Source organism: Symphalangus syndactylus, chromosome 11, assembly GCF_028878055.3.
Source record: "Symphalangus syndactylus isolate Jambi chromosome 11, NHGRI_mSymSyn1-v2.1_pri, whole genome shotgun sequence".
Taxonomy (NCBI): Eukaryota; Metazoa; Chordata; class Mammalia; order Primates; family Hylobatidae; genus Symphalangus; species Symphalangus syndactylus.
Window position 1 is genome coordinate 133,502,582 of NC_072433.2, and position 22,021 is coordinate 133,524,602.

Sequence of the window (22,021 nt, forward strand, 5' to 3'; positions counted from 1 at the left end):
GGGAGGCCAAGGCGGGCAGATCATGAGGTCAGGAGATCGAGACCATCCTGGCTAACACGGTGAAACCCCATCTCTACTAAAAATGTCAAAAAAATTAGCCAGGCGTGGTGGCGGGCACCTGTAGTCCCAGCTGCCCAGGAGGCTGAGGCAGGAGAATGGCGTGAACCTGGGAGGCGGAGCTTCCAGTGAGCCGAGATTGTGCCACTGCACTCCAGCCTGGGCTACAGAGCAAGACTCCGTCTCAAAAAAAAAAAAAAAAAAAAAAAAAAAAAGGTCAAGGAGAGGAGATTTGTGTCAGGCATGGTAGCAGGAACCAGATTGAATTCTCTTGCCATTGAAATCTGGACAAAAATCTGTGAATTGGCTGTCCTAAGACATTAGACAAGCAACAGCACAGAACCATGATCCTGAGAGAAGGAACACGAGAGGAGGGACAGGGAGATGCGAGGCAAAAACAGCTGCATCACTGCGTGGAGGAGATGGGTTGGAGTTGAGAGAGGCTGAGACAGCAGAAAGTTGTGGAATCAAGTTCTTAAGAGCAGAGGGTTACACGGGGGCCTTCATGGGTGTTTGTGGGATTCCAAGGCAGGCATGAGCTCAGTGGTTCCTAAGCTCACACCAGGCTGGGTGGTGGCTAGATTCCCATCAGCCAGAGTGGAGAATCCTCAGTGATCAGTCACTGCACTAGCAGGCCATGCCTACTGGCAGGCTAAACTATCCCTAGAATAAAGGCAGAGCTTAAGACAGCCTGAGAAAGATCACATTGAACCACAAGTAACAACACTTTTAAAAGAAAGACAACAAAACCTAGACACGCAACAAAGTAAAATTCGCAATCTCCAGTATCTAGTCCAGAGTACCAGGAAGCAGGAGATTGTGACCTGTGATCAGAAAATCAGCAAATAGGAAGGGACCCTGTCTGGAATTAACTGACCAGGACATTGAAATCTATTAAAATTACATCCAAGAATTTAAAGGAAAAAAGGAACATAGCAAGGAGAGAAATAGAAGACATCAAAAAGAACCGTATGGAACTCCTAGACTCGAAGAGCGAGGAGAGTTGTTGCCAGGCTTGCCTTCCGTGTGTTTCGGGTACGTGCATTTGGTAAGGTTAGCGGTCTGCTTCATCCAATGGGGAATCAAAACCCAAGTTAGATGACTTGCCAGGACCTTAGTGAGCAAGAAGCTGCTGTTATATAACCTGACGACTGCCAGATATGTTGGCCTGCATCATTAGGATACCAGAATCTTGAAAGGGTAAATTTAATGAGCTGAAATTTCATAGCTGGCAGTGTAGACTCAGAGCCTTTGCACAGGAGTAGACGGTGGTGTAACAGCGTGTGAAGCTCAGTGTTTTGCTGGCTGCGCTGGTGTGCAGGAGCTTCCTAGGAGCCCTTGTGCTTGGAAGGTACACTCTGGAGCACACCCATTCTTAGCTTGTCTGCCCTGTGGCCCCAGTGGAGCGTTCTGGAGCCGCTGGGTGGAGCTGTCCAGCGACAGACTGTCATGGTGGCAGTGGGCTGGAAACCGTTGTCTTTGGGGAAACGGTTAGAAATTGAGATTTCACAAGGTTTGATAATGTTTAGATGCCTGGAGAAGCGGCGCATAAGTGAAGAATTAGGCTGGTTTTGTAGGTGCTAAGAGGGTCAGTGGAGGAACAGCAGGTCCGCGGAGGTGGGCTTCAGCCCAGCTGGGATTTTGTCATTTTCTTCCTGGGGTCCGCAAGGCTTGCTCGAGGACCTGTGGTGGTGAGTGCTCCGTAACTGCTCAGGCAGACAGGAAGGCGCCGTGGAGCACGTGGAGCCTGGCAGTGGTTGCTTTGGGACATGACCCATCACTGGAGGTGCTCAGGCGGAGTCAGGGTCTTTGGCTGGAGCCAAGCTCTCCACGTGCAACATGCAGGTGGGCATGTTGAGTCTCCTTCGAATCTCGTGAATTTCAGATTCTGATTTAGTGTAGCTGGGCAATTTGTAGCCTATTGCAAGTACCAACATTCTATTATGTGGCTGGGCACAGTGGCTCTGGGCACAGAGTCCAGCGAGACTCTGTCTCAAAAAAAAAAAAAAAAACCCAACATTTTATTTTTGCTTTAAAAAATGTATTCAGTGGAATCTATGTACTATGGCAATTTAATACCTACCATTAGCTATTGGTAAAAAAATACGTGGAAAGCTTTTCGTTTCCCCCTCCCCTCCCCTCCCCTCTCCGGCCCTCCCCTCTCTTGCCGCCCTCCCCAGCTCTATTGCCTGGAGCTAAGTGCCATGGTGCCATCTCGGCTCACTGTAACCGCCTACTCCCAGGTTCAAGTGATTCTCCTACTTCAGCCTCCCAAGTAGCTGGGACTACAGGCGCGTGCCATCACACCTGGCTAATTTTTGTATTTTTAGTAGAGACGGGGTTTCACCATGTTGGTCAGGCTGGTCTCGAACTCCTGACCTGAAGTGATCTTGCCCGCCTTGGCCTCCCAAAGTGCTGGGATTACAGGCATGAGCCACCACGCCTGGCCCGGTTCTGTTTAGTAATCAGAAATTTTATGTCTTTCATTTTTCTCCTTTCATTCATATTAACATTCTACTTCTCTCACAGAATTTCATCTTACTGCTTCCCTCCCCTGTCCCCCTGAGATGGAGTCTTGCTCTGTTGCCCAGGCTGGAGTGTAGTGGTGCCATTTCGACTCGTTACAACCTCCGCCCCCCAGGTTCAAGTGATTCTCCTGCCTCAGCCTCCTGAGTGGCTGGGATTACAGACCCCCACCACCACGACTGTCTAATTTTTGTGTTTTTAGTAGAGACGGGGTTTCACCATGTTGGCCAGGCTGGTCTTGAACTCCTGACCTCAGGTGATCCGCCTGCCTTGGCCTCACAAAGTGCTGGGATTACAGGTGTGTGCCACTGTGCCCGGCCCTTCTTACTACATTTTTATGCTTAAAAGCTTTTTTAAATTAGTCATTATAATTCTCTGCAACAAAACTATCTGTATACATTGAAAATTAAAAAGTTCTTCTGCAGTCTTAATATTCTAAGAGTTTAAGATAATTATGATTGAGACATCATTACAGTGAAAATTAATACACAGTACATCAAAGCAAATATATCTCATCTTGATTAAACACGGCAAGTAAAATTTGTTGGAAATGTATCTTTAAGTGCGTGGATGAGACGTTTGCTCTATTAGTTTAATTACCCATGGACAAATATTGCCAGCCTGAAACAGCTTTTAATGTCCACTTTAAGAGCTTCATTCATGTAAATAAGTTGGGGACCAGAAGGGGTTTTGTCACAGCAGCATCACGCCACTCTCAGGCCCTTCCGCATTCCATGTCGGAAGCCTCAGTTCCTAAGACTCACTCGTAGCGATCTCTGCAGAAGAGTGGAGATACAGCGAGTCGAGGAAAAATGAAGCATTTCCTCTTCTCTGCTGTGGGAGTTGAGAGTGAGGGACGGGGGTGCATGCATGCCGCACAAGGCAATGCCTAAGAAACTTTTCGTTCACCCCGTTCACACCTGTTGCCCCCACAGAGCCGATGATGAGCACCCCACCTCCCGCCAGCGAGCTCCCGCAGCCACAGCCGCAGCCACAGGCCCTGCACTACGCGCTGGCCAACGCGCAGCAGGTGCAGATCCACCAGATCGGAGAAGACGGACAGGTGCAAGTAGTACGTACCCTCTCCACCTCGCACCTTGGGAAAGGGGGCTGCGGGGTGGCCCACGGCAGGGCCATGGCAGCTTCCACCGGTTCCGCTTGTTTCGGGAGCACAGTGATAGCTTGGGAGGAGGCACAAGGTCCCCATTTAAAGTAGAGGTCATCGTGGCCATGAGCTCTTAACATTTCATAGGTGGGGGCGGCTGCTGCAGAGCCTAGGGGTTGAAGTACATGGTGGGGTGGGGCGTTCGCTCAGCTCACCTCAGTCCTGCCAGCAGGCAGGCGGGCAGTCGGCTGCGAGGGTCCGGCTGTGCAGTGGCCCCTGCCCCAGCTCGTGCTGCTGGGAAGCATCGGAAATATTTCTCAGTTCGGAAGCGCGGGCACTCTCTCACTGAGGGAAAGAGTAATTTCCTTCTAGGATCAGTGGCAAAAGCTTGAGGTCAGTGTTCCCATGCAGCGTTTCCCTTGGAGTTACTCAGCACACCCAGGTTGGGCAGGCACTGTCCCAGCAGCAAGTCAATGTCCTGCCTTCCCCGTGCGGAGTTCTCTGTTCGGGTTTTGTGGCCCAAGCTGTGGTCAGCCTGATGAGCCTAGGGGCTGGCTCCCGGGTGAAGTCCCTCTACAAACACCTCCTGGATTCTGTGGCATGAGAGTAGGGGGTGGCTGAGAAGGAAGGAAGACTTTTCTGGAAGCTTTGCTGGGTGACTAGAAATTTTACATGTACCACTAGACGTCGCCAATGTTTTTAGTGGCACCAGCCCCCTTGGGACCTCTGAAGACAGGTCATCGTGTGCCTCCATGTCAGCAGGGCTTTCTCCTGGAAACAAGGTCCTCCGCTATTGAGAGTGGGGCGTGGCTCTCATCTCAGTGTGGCTTCAGCATGCTGTCTAGAAGAGGGAAGACTTCCAGAAAATTCTGGGGCTTTTAGAGGGGGCGTTACCCTTCCTCTTCCAAAGGAGATGAGACAGTTATGAATAGTGAATCTTATTTAATAAGCTTATTAATTTGACATTCACAACGACAGTTCCTCTCATCTTGTTAGTAAGAAGTTCTTTGAAAGCGTTCCAGAGTAGATAAGTTTGTCATAAGGCTTACATAGAACATTCTACAGGAGTTTATTTTAAGATCCATTTCGACTAAGAGAGAATTTCAAATAAGATAAGGAGTATTCATTTCATTTATAGGTTTATAGGAATTATTTGTCTGCCCGTATGTATAAACATTGGCTTCTTTGATTTTTTTTGAATCACATTTATTAGTGTTTACTCAAACTGTTTAAATAGTCTTATGAGTGTTTCTTTGATTTGAAAAACGTTGCCTGCCCTGTTGTGAGTGTAGGCACGCAAACAGCTCTCCTGCTGCAGCCACATACTGCTTGCATAGCCCCCCAGCATCCCCAGAGAGCTGAACGTATCATTTGAAAAGAGGTGTCATTGTGATTTTCTGTTTCCCCTCTTTTCTGTGTGTCATGCACATTTTAAAATTTACTTGTTTAGTGACATTTAAAGATGTAAATATCTTTCCTGGGACCTATTGCTCCTTTGTGAAGTACTGGAAAATGTTCTGTGTTACACAGTAGCCCCCCGTTACCCATACTTCCACTTCACCAGGTTTTAATTACCCATGGTCAACTGTGATCTGAAAATATTAGGTGAGAAATTCCAGAAGTAAACAATCTGTAAGTTTCAGATTGCATACTCTTCTGGCTAGTAGCATGATGAAGTCTGGTCGTCCTGCTCTGTCCCGCCCGGGACGTGAGTCCTTCCTTTGTCCAGCATGTCCAAGCTGTGTGGCACCTATGGGCGGGAAAAAGCATAGCATATACGGGGTTCAGCACCATCCACGGTTTCTAGCGTCCACGTGGTGGGGGGAGGGGCGCTTCTTGAAACCCTGATGGATGAAGGGGACTACTGTGAACCAGAAGCTTAAAGAGGTGACCACAGGCTATATTGCACTATTCAAGATTTAGTTATCTTTTTGAATTGTAAACAGATAATCAAGAACAAACATTCCGGAAGATGTTTCTTGTTTCCTTTGCTTTTGATTTTCTTCTGATGCTTCTTGGTGTCTTTTCTTGCTGCGGATCCCACAGGGACACCTCCACATTGCCCAGGTGCCGCAGGGGGAGCAAGTCCAGATCACGCAGGACAGCGAGGTGAGTCAGCTCTTGCCGCAGCACTGTCCCTGCAGGCACCATGCCCATATGCTCCGTGCCCGCTTACTCCCGACCTTTGTCGGTGTCACAGTGCGAGGGCAGCAGGGCGCCCCCAGGACAGGGAACGTGGGCGAGGGCTGCAGGACTCTGCTTCTAGGTTGCACGTAGCGGGCCTGCAGTCTCTGTGGCCTCACTGCCTCCCCTCCTATCCATTGATCTCCACAGCTTCTGGTCTGTCTTGGTAAAGGTCTGCTGGGTAGATGTTTCTGCTCCTGGCTGGAAGTGCCCTCTGAGTACCCCTCTCTCCCTGTCTGGCCCTGCCCTTCCTGCCAGGGGAGGCCCTCAGTGTGGCCGAGATGGGGTCTGCCCCTGCACAGGTGACCTGACCTACTCCCTCACCACAGCTTCCTGGGGGCCTCTACGGGATTAGTGCCGACTTCACGGGATGGTGGGGAGTCCCACGGGGTGATGCTGCCAGTCCTGAGAGCTGGTTGTAGCCCTTGATGCACCTGCCGGGCCTGTGATTGCCTCAGTTGTCTCAGTTCCTGGAGCTCTACCCGGCCACGCACTCAGAACCGTGGGCTCAGTTGCTGTTGGGGTCTGGAATGTGCAGGCGGGAGTGATGGTCTGAGTTCTTGGAAAGCCAAGGCCGGCCGGTTGCAGTGCTCCGTGTTTGCGTGCCAGAGCAAGACTGTCTCCCTGGTGGCTGGTGACCGGCCTTCGACTCTGGGCTGTTTGCTATAGCACAGGCAGCAGCAGGCACAGGGCACTAAGCAGCGCATACGTGTTGTACTGAGCGACCGTGGTGCGCCCTGGGGGATGAGGAACATAGCTGTTTCTAGGTCGTGACAACGGCACCAGCTTTGTGTTTGGTGCACAGTAGTACGTCGCTACAAAGATCTCAGGCTTCCCCACACACACCAGCAGCAGAGACTAGGAAGCCCAGGTGCTGAGGTCAAGGGGACTCATGGAGATGTTGGCGTGCCAGGCCTCCTGGGAGCTCGTGCTGGGTTCAGGTGCTGTGGGGGAGCAGAGGAGAGAGAAGCCCTGCCTTCGGGGACTCACAGCGGGTGCAGAGGCTCCTGCCCAAGTGCCCGTGAGCAAGACTGTGGACACATGCACACATGCTCATGTGGAGCACCAGGGATTCAGGCGTGTCTGCTGGCGGTGGCTTTAATTTGGACACCAGCAGTTCCCAGTGGGTTATCCTGAGAGGGGAGCACATGCATAAGGGTTCCGAGGGCGGAATGAGGATGAGGTGAAAGGGGAGGAACGAATTCATGTGGGGGCCATGAGCGACTGGGAATGAGTGGGCTCATCCACACAGCGACATAACCAGGTCGCTAAGAAACATGTGGTCAGATGGATGGAAGGAAGCACCAGGGCGGGGAGCAGGTGGCGGACGGTCCCAGGAGGCCAGAGTGTCCAGGAAGGAGCAGGGCCTGTTTCTATGTCTGTGGGTGTGTCAGGGACCATCTCCATGGAGATGTCTGGAGATGCACCTGTCAGCTCAGCGCGGTCAGGTGCAGGAGTTGGGGGCCTGAGCGGCTGCGAGGTGCAGGATCCCAGTAGCACCTTCCAGTGCAGGAGCTGCCTTTGAGGGGCAGGGAAAGGTTTGCTTCTCAAGGCACAGACAGGTCGGGGCTAGGAGGCTAAGCTCACTGTCAGAGAGCTCAGCCAGCGTTCTTGAATACCTGGAAGCCTGTGAAGTTCGTCGGAATGCTTAATTTCCTTAGAGTCATTGAAAATGCAGGAAAATTGAAACAGCAGCAAAAGAAAAAAAACGCACATTTGCTTTTTATAGTTTATGCTAAAAAATCTTGACTACTCGAATTTCAATTTTTTATTATTAGTTTTATCCTCTTCAGTTTTCAAAACTGAATCCATCTTGTATAGGTGATTGTCTTTCATTTTCATTAGGAATTGAATGCAGTAAGTTAGAAATTGCTGATAATACTAATGATGGCTTTGTGATAAATGACAGTATGCAGTCTCCTCATCATAAATTCATACCGTGTTCATTTAAAATTATTTTGTTAAAACAGGATATCTGCAAATAAACATTTAGCAGGGTCTAACAGACATGAAACAATTCCTTTTTACAACAAATGAAAATGAATTTCTAACTGGAGAGCTCTTAGTAGCTCTGTGGTTGAGTGAGTTGGTTCCTTGTGTGCAGCCCGTGTCCTGGTGTGGTGGTGCCGCACAGCTCAGCAAGGCGTCCCCCTTCGGGGAAGCTGGGCGACACGCACATAGGACCTCTCTCTGCTGCTTTCTGTACTTTTTGTGAGTCAGATTCAGATTCTTTCAATATAAAAAATGAAGTAAAAATCACATTTTCATTTGGGGTCAGGGTGGCGGAATGGGTACAGTGCTTTTTGAGTTGTTTGTTCATCTTTAAAATAATAAATAGTACCTAGAAATCTAAATATTTTGTTTTGGGGCTTTTGTTGCTACTGGAGGTTGAATTTTTGCAGAACTAGTGTTTTTCTTGTTATTCTCAAGTGGCCTGTGATGTTTCTTGGCGTGTTTCCCATGTCTGCGGGTGTCTTGGTGTGTTTCTACTCATGACCGTCTCCTCCTCTCATTCTTTGTAGGGCAACCTCCAGATCCATCACGTGGGGCAGGACGGTCAGGTGAGTGTCCTAGTCCCCATGCACATGCGGGCGTTGCGCTGCCGAGGGGTGGGATTTTCACGGGACGGGGTGGGACGGTCAGGTGGGTGCCCTGGTCCCCATGTACATGCGGGCATTGCGCTGCCGAGGGGTGGGGCTCTCACGGGAGGGGGCGGATGGTCAGGTGAGTGCCCTGGTCCCCATGTACATGCGGGCGTTGCGCTGCCGAGGAACGGGGGCTCTCATGGGAGGGAGCGAGGGTGCGAAGGCCTCTCAGTGTGGGCCCCAGAGCAGGACTGGCTTTCCTCACCATGGCAATGCACAAGCCTGGAAGGGGGAGGGCGGGGCTTGGGGGTTACATTTGCTGCTCCGTAGGATTTCGGCAGCTTTTGCATTGTGGTGCACACGTGCCCTCCCACCTCCACCACCCCACCCCATGCAGATGGTTATTTTTTGCACACACATGCAGATGTTGGTGGTGGTCATGTTTGCACAGATAACTCTGTTAGAAAAAGGTGGTTTCGCTCCTCTGTATTGCCGTCAAACTCACAAACTTGCCTGCTTTCTAATCCTTGACAAAAAGAGTGACCGTTCGTTGAACACCCCAGTACGCATGGTCTTTACGAAATGATGTGCTCCAACGGTGCGGGTCCCGGGGAGGGTGCTGCTGTGCAGGACAGAGTCAACTCGCTGGTGGTTTTGAGGCTGTGTGTTCCCAGGTCCTGGTGAAGACCTTTTCTATTCAGGAGACGGCTGTCACCTCTGGATCATTATTGAAGAATCTGGGTGATCTTCCCATTTCGTAAAACAGAAGCTGGGAAGTTGACAGTGAGAACCATAAACAGAGCTCACTGTGTAGAAAGATCATACGAATTTTTCAAAACCACAGCACACTGTCCTTCAAGAAACCTGCATGCATTCCCTTTGTCAAGGCCAGGCCCTGCAGATCTCTGACCCGACCGAACCCCGGTACCCCTGGAGCGAGGTGCTTCACACAGAGGGGGACAGAAGGGCACGTGCTCCCGTGGGCTTTCCCTTGACCCCTCAGAGGCACCTTGGGAGAAGGGCTGCAGACCCTCCAGAACTGGCTTATGTCAGAGTTTCTTAGTTGGAAAGTTTCATCTTAAAGATCAGCACGAGGTTTTCTCAGGTAGTCCTGCAGCATCGCTCGTCTGTAAGTATGAAATTGCTGCTCTGGAAAAGAGCCAAAGGAATGCGCAGTTTTTAAATCCACACTTGTGGCTTTGTGCTCACTCCACTGGGGTAATGAGGCTGTGGTCAGTGCAGTGCAGGTCAGTTCTCCATGCCTTTCTCCCCCGTGGTTCTCACGGTCACTGGGGCAGCAGAGGACGGGACTCCCAGCCGGCGGTCCGCCTTAGTTTTCTGCAACATAGTGGTTTATGGTTATGCTGGTAGTGGAACTGTATCATAGTTGAAATGCTGCTGGACTTTTAATTCCTAGGAAAAGTAAGGCACATCACCTTCGATATTCCCTTGTTCCTGTCTCTACCCCTGAACAAAATCCACGTGGAATTTTAAAGATAGAACCAGGCTTTTACACTGTATTACTGCAGTGCTTCTGTTTATGATTGTAGACAGAATTCTCCCAACTCTATTTTGGGGACAGAGATTCCAGCTTTTCTCAGCAGGCATGGAGGCCTGTCGGCTCCAGCACAGATCTGAGCTCAGGAAGGACTCAGGGCTGACATTGGAGGAGTTGCTGTCTGGAGTTCTCTGAACAAGACTCTGTTCTGGTGTCTCTCGTTTCTCCGTCACTGCTGCTGCCCCGTGTGCCTTTGCACTGCAAGCAGGGTCGCAGCTGCTGCTCATTCCCGCGTGTTCCGTGGCCCCTCCGAGTCCCCACTCTCTCTAAGTAGCCTCACCGCAGAATGAATAAAGCTGCCGTAGTACCACTTTTTATGTGAAACAAATAATAATTTATAAATCACCTGTTTTTTTTTCCCCTTGTGAACTCTCATATGCTCCTGATCCTATTATCGGTCACATTTCTGGGACCTCAAATCAAAGACGGCTTCAGGAGAGGCCGGTGCTGCCACTCAGGGTAGCGGGCGGAATCTCGGTACATGGCCCCTGCTTCTCTTTGGAAGGAAACTGCTGTGCGATTTAAAGAAACTGCTGTGTTCATCTGAAGCTGCCTTTTCTGGTCAATCTGTGTAGCGAACCATCTCATTTTCCATTTGTGGAAATTCTTTTTTTTCCCCATCATTTGGCCAGTTCTTATTCCTTCTGAGCTATACACCCTGCTCATGCAGGCTTCGTCCTCCGGGCTGGCCACACACTTGGGAGACAGAAGGATGTTTCAGAAAGCACAGAGAAGCCCACTTGCCTCGATGTTGTCGACTGGGCTAAGAAGCCCCGAGCAGCGCGGGGGTCACATGGCCCATTCACTCTCCTCCCCGTTCCTGCGCCTACAAAAGCCCTGAGCCGTGCGGGGGTCACACGGCCCATTCGCTCTCCTCCCCAACCCCATGCCCACAGGAGGATAGTGCACGCAGGTCTAGGGCTCTTTTATCTCCAGCCAGACTTGATCTCAGAAACATCCTTCATGTGACACTGCAGATGGCTCAGCTCCCCGTCCTGTCCCGGAGGCCCTTGGCCTGCCCTGATGTGAGCACTGGCTTGATTGATGGGAGATCCTGCAGCCCTCGCTTGTTCCAGGCGGTTGGGGGAAGGCGAGGAACAGCACCCCAATTGGAGTAAGGGGACACAAAGAAATGGACGCGGCTGCTTCAAGTTCCTAGATCACTGAGGATTAGCTTAGTATTCTCTTCTGATTCCCTAGTTCCAACTGTCATTTAAGAATGCTTATGTGGCAACAGACTCAGAATCTGACAGAGCAGCTAGAAATCCTCTTGGGAGGGTGGCCAGGCCTTCCCTCTTCCGGCCATCCATTTTCTGTCCTGAGGCCAGGGCCTGTGCCCTGCGCCCTGTGCCCCACATCCTGCACCCCACCCCCTTTCCTTGTGCTGGGCTCACACTTGTTGCTGTTCTCCTCCTATTCCACTTTTGAGATGATTGTTGCTGTTACTTCTTGCAGTTAATTGATTATTTTCAGAATCAGTGGACAGCTTCTCTGAAAATAGCCTCCATTCTTAGTTCCACGGAGGGAGGGATGTGCGCTGTGCTTGTGGATTGCTGCTGGGGCAACGGGTTTGAGGCCACTTCTGCAGCCAGCAGCAACGTCAGTTCCAGGAGGGTCTTGGTGGCTGCAGTGCTGGGAAGCGCCATTGTGCTGCATTGGTGTGACCCTGTGGCACCTGCTGCCAGGGGACCATTCTTTTTGAGTCATGTTTTCTTCAAATTAAATATTGAGAGATTCTAGTCACATCCCACAGTTGCCATTTGCTGTCTGAGTAGAAAATAGGAAGAATCGCCTGATTTGAAGCCATGTGGTCAGTTTCATGTCCATAGCAGCCTTGCTTTTCTTCCTTGCTGAGAGATGGAATGCCCCGTCTCACGCTCTTTCTGCCGTTGCGTCTCCATCCGCTCTGATACTGAGGTTCCAGGAGCGCTGCCTTGGCCTCCTTTCCCTGTAGCCCAGGACGCCCGCATCCTCTGGCTTCTTTGCCGACAATCGTGGTGTGCGCTTACATCTGGTGCTGGGTTGCAGGCAGGGTGGGACTCACAGCTGTTCATTGACTCTGGGAGGGCTCCCCTGGCTGAGGCTGCCTGCCGACAGGTGCTCTGCAGGTGAGCGTGAGCCTGCACTAAGGAATGCCGATTAGAGTCCATTTCAGGCCCTGTTGGGTACACTGGGAGTGCGCAAGAACCACAGAGCCTGAGAGACACAGAAGGAGCGTGGGAGACACAGTAGGAGGGCGAGAGACACAGTAGGAGGGCGGGAGACGCAGTAGGAGGGCGAGAGACGCAGTAGGAGGGCGGGAGACGCAGTAGGAGGGCGGGAGACGCAGTAGGAGGGCGGGAGACGCAGTAGGAGGGCGGGAGACGCAGTAGGAGGGCGGGAGACGCAGTAGGAGGGCGGGAGACGCAGAAGGAGGGCGGGAGACGCAGAAGGAGGGCGGGAGACGCAGAAGGAGGGCGGGAGACGCAGAAGGAGGGCGGGAGACGCAGTAGGAGGGCGGGAGACGCAGTAGGAGGGCGGGAGACGCAGTAGGAGGGCGAGAGACGCAGTAGGAGGGTGAGAGACACAGTAGGAGGAGTCGGGAGAGCCACCTGCACCCTCCCAAGGCCTCAGGACAGCAAATGGCACAGCCATGGGGAGGGTGACTGCCTGTGCAAGGCCAGAGGCCATGGGCACCCGGGTCCAGTGAGGTCGGATGGAGCCCCCGGTGCTCAGCCTCCTATGACCAGTGATGGGGGGTAGCATTAGCAGACGGTGCATCCCAAATGTGGGCAAGAAGTTTGGAAAGATTGGCAGAGCACCAGAGGCTTTATAAAGAGCCATTTGGGAAGATGAGGTTCGGGGGATGGTGGTGGGTGTGCAGGTGCGGGGACACACCGGCTGCATGGTGCCCGCTTCCTCCTCCCTGAGCCGTGCTCTCCAGCGCTGTGTCTCAGCCTCCCCTGCAGGAGCGCTCACTTCCTCTCAGGTCTGGGCCCCTGTGGCCTCTGCTCTGCCAGCTGCCCAGCCGTGATGACCAGTTTCCACTCCAGTGCTATCTCTGTCCTTATTGTTCTTTTCGACCTCTAGGTGCACATGCTGTCGTGCCCCAGTGTTCCAGCGTTGCTGGCTGGGAGAGGGAAGAGGAGGGGAAGGGATTCCTTAGAAAACTGACAATGAAATTGCAGATGAATCTTTAAAAAAATTGTTTTGTGCTGGCTCACACCTGTAATCCCACTACTTTGGGGAGGCCGAGGTGGGAGGATCACTCGAGCCCAGGAGTTTGATGCCAGCCTGGGCAACATAGCGAGACTGTGTCTCTACAGAAAAAAAAAAAATTAGCCAGGTCTGGTGGCGTGTGCCTGTAGTCCCAAGCTACTCATGAAGCTGAGGCAGGAGGATTGCTTGAGCCCAGGAGGCCCAGGCTGCAGTGAGCCGTGATTGTGCCACTGCATTCCAGCCTGGGCAACAGAGCAAGACCCTGTGTCAAAATAAATGAAGTGTACAATTCAATGGTTTTTCAAAAAATTAAAATACTTAAAAAATTATTTGGAACTACTTTGCCTGGTTTCAAAGGGTTGTGTATTATCATTCCTCCTGAATAACAACTTTACATAAGAACGAGCATTCAGGTCACTGTGGGAGGTGCCTAAGCGAGAGTCTCAGTCTGGGGCTTTGTAGAGCGGAGCCCCTGTGTGTGTGGACGTGTGCTGCCCTCCTCGCCTCCCGCCCTCTGCCGCGTCCTCATCGTGCACCTAATCTGCTGCCTTCCAGGGAAGCCAAACAGCCACTGCTGTTGGGGTTGAAATTAAAATGCAGTGGTTGGTTCTGGTCGTGGCTCCAAGCATGGGTAGCTCCTTGGGGTGAGCTGTGTAGAGCTGAGCCTGGGTCTTTGGCTGTTTAGATGCATTTGTAGCTGTGTTCTGGGTGCTTCTTCGTTGGGAGTGGAGTTGTGGAGAAGTGGCTCCTTTGTCAGCTGACCACACTGTGCTGATTTCTTTTGTCCCTGCCTCAGTGGGGGTGTGAGGCATCCGGGCAGCGTTTTCCTTTACTGGACAATCCCCGTAGTGTTGGCTTTGTTGCCCAGTGAGTATTTGAAATTAATCATTTGCTGCCCTGGGCATGAAGATCAAATGGTATCATAGTAGAAATTCGGAAGGATTTAGGTAGAGGTGTTATTGTATTGCCCATATGGTTAACTTTAAGGGACTGCAGAATTGGTTTGAATAGAGGACAGGCCTGATATAGTAAATTAGATCAGAATCAGGGGCATCTGGAATTCCCTGAAATTCCCTGGAGCTGAGAGAGGCAGTCTGGTGTGCCAGCGATTCACAGAGGGAGAGAGTACGTTCAGACAGATGGTACCAGGAGTGTAAAATAATTTATTGTCTAAGGAATTTCAATTTTCAATTAGTGGTAAGGATAATAGAATCTTTAATTTGGTGCAGATTTTCAGAAGATTCTGAAAAACAAAAAAAGCCCTTAAAAATTAAGAGTCGTAAGGATTGAAATTTGCAGGGAGATGGATGACTTTATTTTTGAGTGCATTTTAAATGAAAATTGATGGCTTTTTTTATGAGGTCATGGGAACTTTTGCATAAGGTGGATAGACCAGTTGGCCACTTCAGGGGGCTGGCAGGGGAACCACTGGTTGGTCATACCCGCATCTTGGTGCAGCTGCTTTGCTGCTGTGGGTACCCTGAGCTAGTGCTGCGTGACCTGGGCAGACTCCCTGTAAAGGCCAATTCGCATTCTGCAGCGATGCTGCCTCTGGAGTGATGAGGCTGGACTCTACCAGCATCTGTGCAAGCCACAGCGGGAAGCAGCTTTCCATTGCGGTTCTAGAACCCTCCTCTCTCACTCATGCGTGTGCGCACACACAGTCGGAACAGATCCACAGGACAACAGGCCACAGCGAGAAGGCAGCTTTCCATTGTGGTTCCAGAGCCCTCCTCCCTCGCTCACGTGTGTGCACTTACACGGTCGGAACAGGTCCACAGAACGGTATTACTGCGTGCTGATTGCACTAATACTTTTTATTCTGTTTTCTGTTCTGCTTTTCTGTTTCTCTTCCTTTTTGTCTCTTTGAAAACTGGCAATGACACATTGCATTGATTTTCCAACCCACACTTTGAAAAATACTGGAATAGATGATCGCTAATGTCTCTTTCTTAAGAGTTTGTAGTTCTAAAAGTTGTAATTGAGTAGCTGGGACTATAGGTGTGCACCACTGCACCTGTGTAATTAAGTAATTTTTAAAAATTTACAACTATATGGGCCGGGCACGGTGGCTTACGCCTGTAATCCCACCACTTTGGGAGGCCTAAGTGGGTGGATCACGAGGTCAGGAGATCGAGACCATCCTGCCTAACACGGTGAAACCCCTTCTCTACTAAAAATAGAAAAAATTAGCCGAGTGTGGTGGCGAGCACCTGTAGTCCCAGCTATTCGGGAGGCTGAGGCAGGAGAATGGCTTGAACCCGGGAGGCGGAGCTTGCAGTGAGCAGAGATCGCGCCACTGCACTCCAGCCTGGGCAACAGAGTGAGACTCCGTCTCAAAAAAAAAAAAAAAAATTTACAACTATGTAAAGTTTACACTGCAAATATTAATATTCTTCCTCTCATATTTTGATAAATCGAAAGATAATTGTTCTTGAATTGGGAAGCTTTTTAAAAAATCACATTCAAGTCTAAGAAAAATGATTATAAATGTGCTAGTTAAAAAAATGTTTAGCATGCTTCTCAGGGCTTTTCATCTAGATCAGGAAAATCAGGATTATCCATGTCACTTGGGCATTAGAATGAAGTTTCCCTGCCTTTCATCTAGATCAGGAAAATTAGGATTATCCGTGTCACTTGGGCATTAGAATGAAGTTTTCCTGAGAACTGCAGTCAGGTTTTTGGTGTGGCTGGCCTTCTGTTGGTCATATGGTGGGTATGGGACGGAAGATGGCTCGATGTTTGCCGCGGCTGTCCATGCCCATCCACGCCATCCACAAGCCTCTGACAGTTGTCCGTGCATGCATTTGAGCGTTTCTTGCAGGAGAGGCCGGTGCCAAAGGAAGGCTTCAGTTGCAGCTGGGCTGTGCCAAGGGGCCTCAGCGGGAGCAGCCCATGGGGGCCAGAGCCCAGGCTCTTCCAGCAACAGGAAGGACCTTTCTTCCCTCTGTAGCACCTGTCGGACGTAACGCGCTGGACTCCCTCGTTCATTCTCGGCAGAGAAGCGCTCCCCTCACCCCCCACAGAGCCCTGCTATGCCGGGCATTCAAACCAGCAGAGGTGGGGGAGCCTGTGAGTAAAGTGGAGAATTGGAGGTGTGGGGCCACCCTGACCACAGCACCTTTCTTCTCCCTGAGGCCCCCTCCTGAAATACTCTTCTTGGCCACAGATGAGGGCCCGGCTGTGGTTGGCAGATCTTTTGGGAGAGAACTGGATGGTTGGGGGATGGGAGAGTTGCCATGGGTCCCAATCTCAGGGCGGCCGCTCCCTCAGTGTCTGGCGTTTTGGGATGCGGCAGTGTGGCTTCTTCGTGCTTCAGTGCCCTCTTCACCGCAGTGGGGTGGCAGCAGCACCTGCTCAGGAAGTTGGTGGGCTTCGCTGGGCACACATGGCCCACCTGGCACTCACCAGCCTCTGGGTTGCCCTTGGCAGGTGCCGTCCACAGTCCAGCACTCAGGGAGGGGTGGTGCAAATCCTCAAAAACTGACCACACAGGCACTGGCGCCCAGGTGGTTAGTAGGGGGGCTGTGGTCTGCAGACAGAAGCTTTACCCTGTACACATACGAGGAGTAACAGTTGCTCATTTGAGTGATGTCACTGGACCGCGGCCCTTAGAGCCTCCTGACACAGAGGTGGGCCTTTCACTTCTGCCTTTTGCATGTGTGAATGTGTGTGTATGTGTCTCTGTGTGTGTGTGTGTGTGATTTTAGAGACACTGTTTTAAAACTGCATACTCAAAGCATGAATTAACTAGAAGTATTGTCTTGTGAAAATGATGACCAGGACTGAACCTTTTAAAGCAGATCATCTGAACCTCATCACTGTAAAGCAGTCTGGACTACAAAGTCATTCTTTCACTGAAGTAAACGATTTGGTAAAAAAATACTGAGCGTAACATGGACGTTCTCTAGTGCTCTTAGGGAGCTGTGACCTCGTGCAGTCTTGGGTGGGAGTTGGCATTGTTTATGTTCTTTTTTAAATTTTTTAAAAATGTTTTTATTTTTTTTGAGATGGAGTCTTTCTCTGTTGCCCAGGCTGGAGTGCAGTGGTGCGATCCTGGCTCACTGCAACCTCCGTCTCCTGGGTTCAAGCGATTCTCCTGCCTCAGCCTCCTGAGTAGCTGGGATTATAGGAGCCCGCCACCGCACCCAGCTAATTTTTGTATTTTTAGTAGAGACGGGGTTTCACCATGTGGTGTTTGTGTTCTTTAAAATCCATGTCACGTTGGCCAGGCACGGTGGCTCACACCTGTCATCCCAGCACTTTGGGAGGCCAAGGCGGGCGGATCACAAAGTCAGGAGATCTAGACCATCCTGGCTAACACAGTGAAACCCCGACTCTACTAAAAATACAAAAAATTAGCCGGGTGCGGTGGCGGCTGCCTGTAGTCCCAGCTACTCGGGAGGCTGAGGCAGGAGAATGGCGTGAACCCGGGAGGCGGAGCTTGCAGTGAGCCGAGATTGCGCCACTGCACTCCAGCCTGGGGGACAGAGCGAGACTCCGTCTCAAAAAAAAAAAAAAAAAAAAAAAAAAAATCCGTATCATGTGAACGTGTTTCGGTGATCTTAGGCAGCCATGAGCTCGTGTGGTCCTGGGTGGGAGGTGGGATTGTTTGCGTTGTTTAAAATCCCAGGTCAGAGCTCCCAGGGCTGCCAGGAGTTTGGGCTTGATGCGTGTCACGTAACGCAGGACACCAGGGTGGGGAAGGGCCCAAACTAAGATACCACCAGGGTGGGGAAGGGCCAAGAATGCTTGCCCCAGTTCCTTGGCGAAAACTGCCAGTTTCTCCCCACATCTCCGTTAGGAAGTGAGAGTGTCAGTCAAGGCAGTGTTTTCATGCACGTCAGTGAATGGGCCTTGCTCCTTTCCCCAAACCAGGAAGCTGAGTTTGACCCCCGCTTGGGTGCGCATCAGTCAGGCTTGGTAGAATGGAACATGGTGCATGTCTGTTGTTTCAGCCCTCATTGGAGCTCAAAGATCAGTGCCCATGGGCGTGAGCTGGGATGGCTGTAGGTGGCATCCTTATTCAAATCCAGACTCTTCCTGAACATGTCCAGGAGGGCAGTAATTCAGGGTGCCGGGCCTCACCGGAGTCTGATGTTCTTAGTGGGAACAACCCTAGTGTACTCCTAATAGTCAGAACAGCCGTTCTCCCCACAGGGCACAGAGCACTCCTGCAGACCATGTTCAGGTCCTCAGAGGATTTAAAATAGCAGTGAGCTAGGAATGTAGTACATAGTGAACTCCTTCCTATGTTTGGTGTACTTGCCAATAATGTACCCAAATGGGTTTGACTGTGCTTTCTTTTTACACTGCTATGACTATGTACTGTCATTTAAAAATTTTGATGATTCTATCTAAATTTAACCCTGATTAGCAGGGTCCGCAAGGGCTTGGCCGAAGCAAACATTGGGATTTAGGGGGCTGTCCCCTGGGGAAGGCAGGAAAGCTGATGGGTGATGGGACACGCAAGGCCTGCTCAAAGACCGCCAAGGCCTGCTGTGTCCTCTGACTTGTGTAGCTTCAGCAGCTGGTCGTGACTTTGTCATACTAGTTTTTCAACTTGGACAGTGAAATACGAGTAGAATTTTGGTATATCATATAGGGGATAGTCAGTTATCAGAGTTTAAAATAGGAAGAGGTACATTTGCTATGGTTCTGATTAATTTGATGTGATTGAAGACTTAGCCAACTAAAAATAATTTTCCAGAAGTATCTAATCATTTGGAGAAATAACTAATGTGCCTCATTGAGGAGATTGTGGCACAATTGTAGAATTAAATAAAGCGCAGACACCATATGGGAGGTTGGATTTCAGTAATGGAGGAAAGAAGGGGCCAGAAGAAAGGACGTCCATTCTAATAGTGTTCTCAGTATCGAATCAGCGCTCACCACAGATTAAAGAAAGGACATCGATTCTAACAGTGTTCTTGGTATGGAACTGGCGCTCACCACAGATTAAAGAAAGGACATCGATTCTAACAGTGTTCTTGGTATCGAAATGGCGCTCACCACAGATTAAAGAAAGGACATAGATTCTAACAGTGTTCTCAGTATCGAATCAGCGCTCACCACAGATTAAAGAAAGGAGGTGGATTCTAAGTGTTCTCGTTATTGAATCGGAGCTCACCACAGATTAAAGAAAGGACCTCGATTGTAACAGTGTTCTTGGTATTGAATCGATGCTCACCACAGATTAAAGAAAGGACGTCCATTCTAACAGTGTTCTTGGTATCGAATTGGTGCTCACCACAGATTCTGACCTCACAGTTGAAGGCTCTGAAGTCAATGTCGTCGTCAGGTGTGGGGTGCGGGGTCTTTGAGACAGCACGGTGCACCGGACTCTCATGTTGGGAAAGCTCTGCGGACCACGTTTCTTTTGCTCTCACACTGTGACCATCATCAACACACAAAAAGACTGCTGGGACCAAACGTGGGGTTTTTTCTGGACACGGCAGGCAGTGGACACCAGCGGGGTGTCCTCTAATTCAGTTCTGACACAGAGGGTCGGATCGCATGGGTTGAGGGCTCGGGGACTGCCCCCCAACCACACCAGTCGCAAGTTCGGGCCTCGGAACTTCTGGCCAACTGGCTTCAGGTTGGGCTTCCCACGAGCCGTCTTTGGGTTTGATTAATTTGCTGGAGCGGCTTGCAGAGCTCAGGGAAGCACTTTTGTTTACTGTGTTTAATATCGTAAAGGATACCACATAGGCGATAGGTGTGGAGACACAGCCGGCGAGGTATGGGGGAAGGGGCACAGAGCTTCCAGGCCTTCCCCAGGCACCATCCTCCAGGACCTGGTGGACCAGCTGCCTGGAAGCTCACCAAACCTGCCCTCTTGGGTTTTTATGGAAACTTTGTGACATAAGCATTCCTTCCCCAGGGTCTAGGGCAGGACCCTCTCATGGGAGGGTCTTAAGACCCACAGTCAGCAAGCGGGGGATCATTAGAGTGAAAGGAGGGTGAGAGCCCACCCCTGAGGCCCACACACCTGGCATCATAACAAGAGATGAACCAGGGCTGTGGGAGTTACGGGCCAGGAACCAGGGACAAAACCAGTATCTCTCATAAACACCACAGCTCTTGAGAGGGTTTTTCGGGTGGAGTCATGGGGGAGATGGCTGGGCTCAGGCACTCCAGGAATGGAGAGGGCTGTGGCCACATGCTCAGTGACACAACGCCCCAGCCACACGGCATCCAATGAACACCAGACATCTCTAATGCGTTTCAGTGTGCCAGAAGGAAAACGTGTTTCCTCCTCCCTCTGATTTCTTTACAGACAATTGTTTTCTTGGGGATTTAGATTACATACAGCATAGGAAATGTGTTGTTCTAATTAGAGTATAATATGATAGTCTTCCAATTAAGAACCCTCTTCAGGAAAGAGCTGGTGTGGGCGTGGCCGGCTGGTGAGCTTCTCAGTCACGTTCACAGGGATGGGAATCCTTGTCCTCCGGTCTTATTCCTGATGTGTCAGTGAAGATTAACAGGGACAGATCCAGCTAAACATAGCCAAAATGCTGTCTACCTAGCTAGCTAGCTAATCGATGAGACACAGTCTCGCCCTCTTTCCCGGGCTGGAGTGCAGTGGTGTGATCTTGGCTCACTGCAGCCTCTGCCTCCCGGGCTCAGGTGATCCTCCCACCTCAGCCTCCCCGGTGGCTGGGACCACAGCTCGGGCTATCACACCCAGCTGATTTTTGTATTTTTTTGTAGAGACAGGGTTTTGCCATGTTGCCAGGCTGGTCTTGAACTCCTGGGCTTAAGGAGTCCACCTGCCTCAGCCTCCAAAAGTGCTCAGGTTACAGGCATGAGCCACCACGCCCGGCCGACAAGATGGTTTTAAACTAATAGCTGTGCCTCTTTAAGACACGCACTTGCTAATGGTTGTGTTGAGCATCTTGAACTGCCAGCGGCCTAAGTGTCGTTGTAGCCCACGGGAGTCTTGTCCAGACCTGGCAATTAGGACCAGGCACGAGTGAGCTGCGATTGTGTAACAGCATCTGCACTCAGAAACCCATCATTTGGATAAGTGTGGGGGTGTGTATTTGCTGTTTTTTAATTTTAATTTTTTATTTTTAGAGACAGTCTCACTCTGTTATCAAGGCTGGAGTGCAGTGGTGCAATCACGGCTCACTGCAGCCTCTGCCTCCAGGTTCAAGCGTTCCTCCCATCTCAGCCTCCCGAGTAGCTGGGACTACAGGTGCGCACCACCACGACCTGCTGATTTTTTTGTTTTTATAGAGACAGAGTTTTGCCCTGTTGCACAGGCTGGTCTCAAACTCCTGAGCTCAAGCGATCCGCCTGCCTCAGCCTCCCAAAGTGCTGGGATTATGGGTGTGAGCCCCCACACCCAACCTGCTTGTTTCTCATGTGCTTGCTGGTAGGTTGCAGACATCCCAGAGCTCTGTAGAACGCTAAACACGAGGGTGTTGGCCTGCATAGCCAGCTGCGCAGTCACTCTTCTCCCGTGATCTCTTGCCGCCACAGCCAAGCTGTTGACCGCAGCACCCCGGTCCCTCCCCGTGTAGTGGCGGGCCTCACAGCATGAGATCAAGGCTCCAGGATGGGGGCTCCCCAGTGGTTTAGGGCTGAGGCCGCAGACCCCTCGAACCTCTGGAAACTGCGCTTCCTTTCAGGGATGGGGCAAAATGTCTATGCCAGAATCTTGAATTTGAAAAGATTCAGGTGTGGGGCGGCCTGCAGGGCGTGGGAGGGGTACGGCACCTTTCAGGGCCTGTCGCTGCCCTGCATGTGTAGGTGTGGAGCCCCTTAAGGGCAGGACCCGTGCCCAGCACACAGTGAGCT

At 51.0% G+C, this 22,021-nt stretch overlaps 1 protein-coding gene across 15 annotated transcripts in view; it reads left to right on the forward strand.

The window, feature by feature from the left end:
* BANP (BTG3 associated nuclear protein) overlaps positions 1-22,021 on the forward strand; it is a 126,047-nt gene that overhangs the window by 77,262 nt on the left and 26,764 nt on the right. For 10 of the 15 annotated variants that reach the window (XM_055232726.2, XM_055232729.2, XM_055232721.2 and 7 more), the window contains 3 exons: positions 3,519-3,655; positions 5,735-5,797; positions 8,395-8,433. In XM_055232726.2, coding sequence (XP_055088701.1) covers positions 3,519-3,655; positions 5,735-5,797; positions 8,395-8,433 — 239 coding nt within the window. Of the gene's footprint in view, positions 1-3,518; positions 3,656-5,725; positions 5,798-8,394; positions 8,434-22,021 lie in introns of all 15 variants that reach the window. The other 5 variants (XM_063612535.1, XM_063612539.1, XM_063612538.1 and 2 more) reach the window with 1 other exon arrangement.